Source organism: Colobus angolensis, unplaced genomic scaffold (genome assembly GCF_000951035.1).
Source record: "Colobus angolensis palliatus isolate OR3802 unplaced genomic scaffold, Cang.pa_1.0 Scaffold19, whole genome shotgun sequence".
In the NCBI taxonomy this organism is placed as follows: Eukaryota; Metazoa; Chordata; class Mammalia; order Primates; family Cercopithecidae; genus Colobus; species Colobus angolensis.
In genome coordinates, this window is record NW_012115043.1 from 3,049,106 (window position 1) to 3,059,192 (window position 10,087).

The window sequence follows — 10,087 nt, forward strand, 5'->3', positions numbered from 1 at the left end:
CCAGCCGGGCGTGGTGGCAGGCGCCTGTAGTCCCAGCTACTCGGGAGGCTGAGGCAGGAGAATCACTTGACCAAAGGAAGCGGAGATCGCAGTGAGCCAAGATCTCACCACTGCACTCCAGCCTGGGCAACAGAGCGAGACTCTGTCTCAAAAAAAAAAAATGCCAGTTAAAAACTGACAAGCATCGGCTAGGCGTGGTAGCTCACACCTGTAATCCCAGCACTTTGGGAGGCCGAGGCAGGTGGATCACGAAGTCAGGAGATGGAGACTATCCTGGCTAACATGGTGAAACCCCGTCTCTACTAAAAATACAAAAAATTAGCTGGACATGGTAGCTGGTGCCTGTAATCCCAGCTACTCAGGAGGCTGAGGAGAATGGCGTGAACACGGGAGGCGGAGCTTGCAGTGAGCTGAGACTGTGCGACTGCACTCCAGCCTGGGCGACAGAGCAAGATTCCATCTCAAAAAAACAAACAAAAAAAACTGATAAGCATCTAAATAAAGTACAAAAACTTGCAATATTTGATCACTGTGATATAATTTCCAAAATCAAGCATACTTGCATACTTGAAATTCTACTATTCATAGAATAGTATGAATAGATTATAAAATACTATTTCATAATCAGTTTCATACTTTATCAAACATTCTGATGCCGAAGTAATGTTTGCTTACATTTTGTAGAACCTGTATCTGCCATCATTTAATAATCTTATCTCACACATTACAGAAACATAAATAATAAAGGTATGACAATGAACAAACCAAGAATGACTAATTTATTTCTCTGAAAACATTTTATCTAACTTGTAGAGTGGGCGCAGTGGCACAGTGCGTCACACCTGTAAAAACCATTTGCAGGCTGAGCACAGTGGCAGAATGCCTCACACCTGTAATCCCAACACTTTGGGAGGCCGAGGCAGCACTGCTTGAGGCCAGGAGTTTGAGATCAGCCTGGGCAACACAGCGAGACCCCTGTCTCTACAAAAATAAAAGAAACATTTGTATTACTTTTTTTTTTTTGAGACAGAATCTTGCACTGTTGCCCAGGCTGGAGTCCAGTGGCACAATCTCGCTGCAGCCTCTGCCTCCCAGGTTCAAGCAATTCTCCTGCCTCAGCCTCCTGAGTAGCTGAGATTACAGGTGCCCACCACCACGCCCAGTTAATTGTTTGTATTTTTAGTAGAGACAGGGTTTCACTATGTTGGTCAGGCTGGTCTTGAACTCCTGACCTCGTGATCCGCCCACCTTGGCCTCCCAAGGTGTTGGGATTACAGGCTTGAGCTGTGAGCCACGGTGTCCAGCCTGCATTGCTTTCTAAAGCACAAAAAAGATCTGTCATATCAATATATTTAGTTAAAATAAAACATCTGCAAACTTTGGTACAAGGCTGCAAAGACACTGCAAAAAAAAGTAGAATAATCTGGGCCTGGCACGGTGGTTCATGCCTGTAATCCCAGCACTTTGGGAGGCCGAGATGGGCGAATCACAAGGTCAGGAGATCAAGACCATCCTGACTAACACGGTGAAACCCCGTCTCTACTAAAAAAATACAAAAAAATTAGCAGGGTGTAGTGGCGGGTGCCTATAGTCCCAGCTACTCCAGAGGTTTAGGCAGGAGAATGGTGTGAACCCGGCAGGTGGAGCTTGCAGTGAGTCAAGATCATGCCACTGCACCCCAGCCTGGGCAACACAGCAAGACTCCGTCTCAAAAAAAAAAAAAAGTAGACTAATCTGATAGGGACTACTTGAACAAAATACAATATAAGCTTTCAAATGATCATACAGCCCTGTATTTACTAATCTGGATAGACATGAAAATAGCAGATTATAAATAAAAAATAGTGTTATATCTTTCTGTGATGAATATACATATATACATGCTCACAGAGAGAAGGTCTAAATGCATAAATACCCAGATGTTAACCATGATATTTCTCAGTGTTGGGATTACAGGTACTGTTTATTTTTCTGCTTACTTTTCAGATTCTCTGAAATTTTCCCAAGCAAAATGATACTTACAAAAATCAATGTGTATGATTCTAACTAACAAACTCCAAACTTTTTGCAAGGAAGCTTGCAAAATGCCCTAGGAATATCCAAAAATCCAAAAATACCCTAGCATAGAGCTTTCCCAAAAGGGAAAGTATCAGCAAAAACATAAGTAGAAATCTTTTTGAACTGGGCACCCTAGAGGACTCCAGGTCTGCTGTAGTACCTTTAAGGAGGCCTACACAAGACCTAGGCTCAAGTCTCTGCCACTTTTATTTCTACGACCTTGCAATAGTCACTTACCCTTTCTGGGCTCACTTTCTCTATCTATAAAAAGGATTTAGTTATCACTCGCCTTTCCTACCTCAAAGAACTGCTGGAAAGATCAAAAGAGATAATGCAATATATTATGAACTGCAAAGTACTATATAAATAAGATATTATTATTCAAACATTAAAAAAGCAAGATGCTTCATGCCAGGGTCAAATACTTCAGAAAACACCACAATCAATTCTATGAAGTAATGAATCTGTTTTTGGTCATTGTTTTTAAAGGCTACATCTCATCATAAATACCCAGTTTTTCTGGGACTTGGATACTTTTTCCCAGTTCCCACTACAACCATTGGCCATTTTATTTTCTTATCCCTGGTTACCAGTAAGAAAGGGTACAAATTATACTAAACTTAAAAGCCTCACCAAGAACCCTGGAGCAGCATGCTGATGGAGTTCACCAGGAGAAACCCAAGGTTAATCAGCTATGGACTCGCCACTAAGCACTACTGCAATCAACAGGGATTACAAGAGACTCTTTGAAGAGAAAGACAATGCAATCGCCCAGGAGAAAACGGTGGATAAAAAGAAGGCGGTATTTCAAAACAATCATATGAAATACTTAGAAACTATACTGTAGTATTTTATAAACTATACTGTAGTGTTTTTTAAATACTGTTCATAAAAATAATGACATAAAACAAAAGCCATCTAAATGTGGCACTTGACAAAAGCAAGTTACAGAGATTCAAATCAAATCCATAAATAAACTGTCAGACATACTTGCCTCTATCTGAAATAAAAGCAGACAAATTACAGCATAAGGATCAAAATTAAGTGGCTATTTCTTGAAAATAAAGAGGCAGAAAAGAAAAATAGAATTCACTGACACACTTATAGGAACTTTTATAATTATGGTTTCTCTTTGCATTTAATTTCATTATTTACTCCACTAAAATGAGGATGAACTTCTTCTCTCCCACTCTTCTTCCTGTAAATTAAAATGGCAATATAATTTGGTTTGAGTTTTACTCCAAAAAAAAAAACCCATTTTTTTTTAAAGTACTTTAAGAGGAGCTGCATGAAGCTGTCAGCTTATTAACCACCAAGTTCATCTGGCCATCACACCCTCCTGCTTCTAAGTCCCTAAAGATGACAAAATACCCTCCACATTCTTAAAATGTCATTTATGGGTATTCCCCTAATGAAAAATCAAACCTTTCATAAACAAATGTGCATAGAGAATTCATTTTGATATGTATGACTCACAATCTGATTTTTATTGGCAATATCTTGAAGTGTTGCAGCTTGCGCAATTCCTACAGGGGATAAAGAACTATCCGTTTTTCCCATCTGATCTTTGCAGATTTCTTATAGATTTAAAAGGACTCACTAAAAAAGCCATGAGGAAAATAATTACGAATACAATCCACAGCAAAATGAAGTATGGGGCTGAAACCTAAGATAATGAAAAGTCACTGAATGTTATGCAAAGCTTCACAGTTGAAGTACTCTATTCCCATTTAAAATTTCAAAAAAACTAGATTTTCTTCTTCTTACTCTGATTTTTCGTATATTAGGAATGCATATTTACCTCCAAAAAATCACAAACAAAAAGCCTTCCGAAAATATCATTTCCAAAAGGAGTATCTGCCAAACCTTACTGCACAGAAAATTATATATACACATTCTTTTTTAACACATTCTCAAATAACTATGGTAGGCGTTCCTGAGATCACCTCCTCCACCCCCCAAAAAAAGAACAGCAAATCTAACCACAATAAAGTATTAACCAAATTTTTTTTAATGCAGTTATCACCAGCTAAGCAATTTATCACACAGCTCCTCAAAGTCTCAGACACACACAATGACATACCAACATGTCAAAACAGTTATTATAATTTGAAAAATTTTACAACAGGAACATAAAAGTAGAAAAAAAAAACTTCCTCTGGAAAAACTCAAGTAGATTTGGGAGAGAGCAAAAAACGAGACTAATTTTAGAAAAATAACATTTCTTCAAGTGTTTGGTGTTTATCTGATACTGGTTCATTTTCGTAAAGAGAAACTTTACCTAACAAGACTCACACCAGGGATCTGATCTATCCCCAAAGGCACTTTCTTAAAATGAGAAAGAACAAAGAAGGAAATCTCTCAGCATGTGCTTTCCATACTAGTTTCTTTGGACAGCATCAAGAGTGACAATATAGTCTGCAGAAGCTTTTCAGCTTTATTCTATGGTCCATGTATAACAACTGATTAGCTATCATTCAAAAGAACTCATAACAAAATAAATATTAGAAGGCAAAGATCACAGCAACATGATGACTCTATCTTAAGAGAAAAATCATAGAAAACGTGTCTTAAAGTTGTGTGCTTTTTTTTTTTATTTCAAGGGTTAACTATCTCCAAATATTCAAATTCCTAAGGCTTTCTCATTTCAGTCAATAGTTTGAAACTGGAGAAAAACCAAAACCATCCATTCTAAATCTGCTCTCCCTTAAGTAAATTTGTAATTATAAGTACATTTTAAAAGAATGACACTCAAAGCCAATACTTTAATACACAAATCTTGAAGTGTAAACATTGTGAAGTTATTAGGAGAAAAGATCTTTCGGTGAGGATATTCCACAGGAAAAACTCTACAGAATCAAATCTGGCATTTGGTTGTTCTAGAAGTTGTCGTTTCATTATAACGGAGAAAAAAATTAAATAATTTGTATTAATTACAAAAAGAAGACTCTCCTCAAAGATTTACAATTGTATACCCCAATCTCCACTCTGACAGAGATGTCAATTCTCTGGGTCGAGACATAACCAGCTGCTGGGTTCACATACACAGGAAGCCACAGAGAAGATCGCGTTCAGAGCCTCGAAATAATATGCGTTAGTTAAGAACTGCCTGCTACTAAACCAAAATTATTCAAGCGGAGCCCCATTTGTCACAATCCAATCATAAGGGTTCCACCACCCTCCCCCAACTGCTTGTGTAGTGGTATATCTGCTTCGGTAAAGAAGCCATCATCAGGTAAAGATTGGGGTGGGAGAAAAGCGGGGAAAAGGGGGCACCCTTTCATCTAATTTCGTGAGGCGTGAGTAATTGGTACAGTTAAGAGGAACGTTCTATTTATCGGGGGTTAGAGTAGCATGAGGGGAGAATTTCGTTCAAATCAACATGGCCAGCAAGATGTCCCTACAAACAAAAGGCAATGGGGGGATATAAACACGAACCATTCACCTCCATCAGCTACAGCATCGCCATCATGGTGTGTGCAGAGACCCCCAAAGGCTCCTCTCACCCTCCACACCAGCCAAGGCAAGAGAAGGGAGAGAGGTAGCTACATCCCCCCCTCCCAACACTGCTTCCAAAGACACACTCTTCGAGGGGGTTTCTCCCCTCGACTGCCCGGAATCAGAGAGAGAGAGTAACGTCCCGCCCAGGCTGACTCCCCCCGCTACCTCTCAGCCGAACCCCAATGCCGGCCCGGAGCTCGCTAAACTTTACCAGGGCTTCTCCCCCAGATCCCCACCCTATCGCCCCGGGATCGCGCTTCCCTCAAGCGGGGCACCCCAGGCGCTTCCTGACAAGCGAGCAGCCGTGGAGAGCCGAGTCCCGGGCGGGGGCGACAGGGATCCACGGAGGGGCGGGGCGGCCGGAGCCAAGTTCCCGGGGGTCTGAGAAGAGCGCCTGACAGGAGCCCGGGACTGCAAAGGAGGAAGAGGAAGCGGCCACGGGGAGCTTTCCCAATCCCCCCTACAAGAGCACCCTGCCCCCAGCCCCAGCTCCCCATGGGGGGCGGGGAGGCTAACTGGAAGGTGAAACAGCCAAGCCCAGAAGACAGCTGCAGCCCCTACCTCCCGACTCCCTATCTCTTCCCCCGCCACCCCCGCCAGAGGCGCCCACAACAATAACACGCCGGGGACGACCCGTCAGCGCCCCCGAGGCACCCGGGGCCCGCGGCCCGCCGCAGGCGGGCCCCCTCTGCTGAGACCGGGCGCGCCTCTCTCCCAACAACTCCAGGCCCGGGTGGAGTCAGGCCCGAGCGGCCCCCCAGGGTCGGACCCATCCCCCCCGGCACCAGCGGCGCCGTCTCCGCGGCCGAATATTAGAAGTGAATTCGAGCTGCGCTTTACCTTTAGTTCCGCACTGTCCGCCATCTTGCGTCTGTCAGCGCAAGCGCAGTGAACCTCGCCGGGGGCCGCCGCTAGACCCGCCCTTCTAGCCGGCCTGGCCCCGCCCCGGCCCGCCCCTCCACCTTCCCAGCCCGCCTCTGGCCTCCGCCCCGCTTAGGGCGCTCGAAGCCCCGCCCCGGACACGTACAACTGCGAGACAGGCACGTTCCATTTAAATAATGGCGCCAAGCGGCGAGGTTTGACAGTTACTGCCCCCTCGGCCTCCCAGCCCCCTATCCTCGCTCGGCCAGCGCCTCCCGTGAAGGGCCGGAGCGAGAGGGATGCTGGCCTGAGCTCCATCTCTCCGCGGTCCGTGGAACGCTTCTGCATAGCTTCGACACCTACGGTCACAGAAACAATGCTGTCCCCCAACCCCTAATAAGCAATTCTTTTTCAGCACCTGCTACTTGCGAGACTACCAGTGGGCTAAAAATAGAAATCCGTTACATTTAAGGAGCCCTTAATGAAGCATTTCTAGCATTATTGGCTCAGATCCTCCTCTTGATAACGCGGTGAGGTAGGCAAGGAAGAGATAATTCCCAGGGTATAGATTCAGAAATGAAACCTCAGAGAGGAAAGGTGACTTGCACAAACAAGACTTTTAACGAGGTGGCGTAAGACAAAATTTTGAAGGTGTTCATTAACATTTTTGTTTAAAAAAATGTATTTAATGACTATCTGTTGGCTTTGTGCTAACGGCTAAATATACATTGGGGAATCAAAGTCCCTGCCCTTCTGTAGTTCTCTAATGGGGAATCAGACAAGTGAACGAACAAAGATACAATTTCAAATGTTATTTTTTGAGTACCAGAAGGGAGCAAACGGTCCATTGAGAAAGAAAAAGGGTTTGGGAGATGTACTTAATTCTGGGAGAGTTTTATCCACTAAATTGACATTTAAGTAGACTTGATGGAAGGATTATTTCATTCTTTTTTGTCTCTGCTAAAAGCCTTCTGGGCCCGGCGCAGTGGCTCAAGCACTTTGGGAGGCCGAGACAGGCGGATCACGAGGTCAGGAGATCGAGACCATCCTGGCTAACACGGTGAAATCCTGTTTCTACTAAAAAATACAAAAAACTAGCCAGGCGAGGTGGCGGGCGTCTATAGTCCCAGCTACTCAGGAGGCTGAGGCAGGAGAATGGCGTATACCCGGGAGGCGGAGCTTGCAGTGAGCTGAGATCTGGCCACTGCACTCCAGCCTGGGCAACAGAGCCAGACTCCGTCTCAAAAAAAAAAAAAAAATGCCTTCTATATACCTCCTCCCCAACCCCCACTTTTTACTAATCAACTTTGCCTCATACCTCATGGAAAAAATGAAGGATATCAGAAATAAACTCCCTTATCTTCTCACCATCAAAACTACCGTTATCTGCATAGAACATTTCGGTTACTATGAATAAAGTGTCCCTGCGCCTAGGAAGGCCAGTCCCTTTACCAGTGACCTGGATTTTTTTCACGCACATTCCTAAGGATTTTACTCCTACAATTACCTACCCTCCAGCATCATTAGTTTTTCCCCTCTCAATTGAATTTCTCCTATCAGCATATAAATATATTGAAATTTCTCCCATCTAAAATAAACTTCCTTTGACTCCAAAATCGCCTCTAGGAACTGCCCTATTTTTCTGCTATCTTCATAAATTCTCAGAAAGGTTTTTCAAGATCTCTCCAATAGTGTTTGTTCCTACCTCTCACTTCACATTCACTTCTCAGTCTACCCTGATCCAGCTTTGACTTCCATCATCAGTATCACTTATCAAGATTACTAATGATCTTGTTTCCAAAGGCAATTGCCAATTCTCTATCCATATCTAAATTGACCTTTCTATAGAATCGTGAATAATTGACATGGTTCCTTTGATTTGAAACACTTTTCTCCCTGAACTTACCTACATATCACAGATAGTCCTGTTCCCTCACTGGGCCTCCTTTTTGATATGCTGATTTCTCCTCTTTGGCTCAATCTTTAAATGTTGTACTGCTCCAGGACTTGGTCCTTGCATTCTTCTCTGTTTTATCACCGGGTGATCTCATCTAATGGGTTGACTTGAAGTCTATATGCTCATGACTTTGAAAATGCTCTCTAGCCTAAACCTCTCCATTGTCAAGAAACAAAACTAAAATAAATTGAGATTAAATATCTCATTGGCTTTATTGCAATCCTAGAATTGGACAACACTTCATTCCACAAAATAGAATAAATGTTGCAATGAATCAAGCAGAGGATGTTAGCTTTAGAGACAGAAAATAGACTGAAGAAGGCAGAAACAACAAAAAGCAGATTGGTCATGTCAAAGTTACTTTTCTTTCAGGTGGAGACATGGAGACAGAACAATAGAAAGAAAACGGATTGGTTAACATTGGGTTACTTCAGATATTCTATTTTAAGGATTAAAACAGAGGAAATTTCATTATCATGGCTGTTAAAGATTAAAACTGTTCTGTTTGGAAAATTGGCTCTCTCTCTCTCTCATGATTTTTTGTAAAACCAGATAACTCAGTTTTGTTTTGGTGAACATGGGTGACACCATTTTGATTTTTAGTCTGGTCTGGAGGCCTGATGCAGGAATGTGGTTCAAAACAATGGCATCCTGTGATTTTTAAACAATTAACCTAGGTGAAATTGTGACACTAAGACTGAGGGCATTAGCACTACCCTCACTTAACATCATTCTGGTTTTCTAGTCTCAACACATCATTTATAGATTACAGTGTCCTCACGATTATGCATTTCTGTCATTGCAGGTGAAGAGAGACCAGTTGACATTCAGCAGTTGGCTGTATACAAACATTTAAAACTTTTTGAGAGAACATAGTTGAGAATTATGACTATCAGGTGGACAATGCCAAGAGTTCAGAGTATGCTTCTTAGCTAGGGTTGCCATAAACCAAACCAACTAAAATCATATAGATCAAAGAATGAGCCAGATGAGAAATCTACCTGTTTTAACCAAGTAGCCTGCTAACTTTTTGAAACTGAGTCTCTACAATACCAGATTATTTATGTACAACAACAGGTGTCAGCAACAGCAAACAGATTTCCCCCTGTTTGGTTAGTAGGTAGCAATTCTGTCATCTAGCATCTCAGGAATTGGTTAAATTGAAGCAAAGAGTGCTAACTCTACAAAGGAGGCCACTAGTAAAATTTGAACAAACAGTTGCATTAGGGATGTTGCTAAAGTTACCCACTAGGTGGAATAAAAGCTCTCTTGGGTCCTGTAAAGGTTTGGGTTTGACATGTTACACTTTATCAACTTACCCACAAAAATGACTGATTGTGAAATTTTAACTACAGCATTATCCTGCCAAGTGGAACAGGTGGGCAAAAGCAAGAAAAAATTAAGAAGGGAAAGAGTCTTATTATGGTAGCCAGTCTTATTCTGACAGTCTTGGAAAACACTGTCCACAACATGATGTCAGCAATTTCTCGTCCTGGTTTGCAGTTTAAATGTCTCTGGTTGTGGCATCAGGTGTTCTGCTGAACTCTCTGTGTGGCTCCCTCATCAAGCATGGGACTTGTCCCTTGAAATTTACATCGAGTTGTTCAGCTTAGCAGTTTTTGTTCATGGTTGGAGAACTGTAGTCAGATATTGAAGGCAATGAGAACTCAGGATCCAGTCTAGTCTATAGATACATGATAAAAACTCAAA

At 42.4% G+C, this 10,087-nt stretch overlaps 1 protein-coding gene across 2 annotated transcripts in view; it reads right to left on the reverse strand.

The window, feature by feature from the left end:
• PIAS1 (protein inhibitor of activated STAT, 1) overlaps positions 1–6,571 on the reverse strand; it is a 144,369-nt gene extending 137,798 nt beyond the window's left edge. The window contains exons 1-2 of one of the 2 annotated variants that reach the window (XM_011940341.1): positions 5,504–6,415; positions 4,823–4,937 (exon numbers count right to left, since the gene is read on the reverse strand). In XM_011940341.1, coding sequence (XP_011795731.1) covers positions 4,823–4,852 — 30 coding nt within the window. In that variant the 5' untranslated portion in view covers positions 4,853–4,937; positions 5,504–6,415. Of the gene's footprint in view, positions 1–4,822; positions 4,938–5,503 lie in introns of both variants that reach the window. The other variant, XM_011940342.1, reaches the window with a different exon arrangement.
• Positions 6,572–10,087: the final 3,516 nt, after the last annotated feature.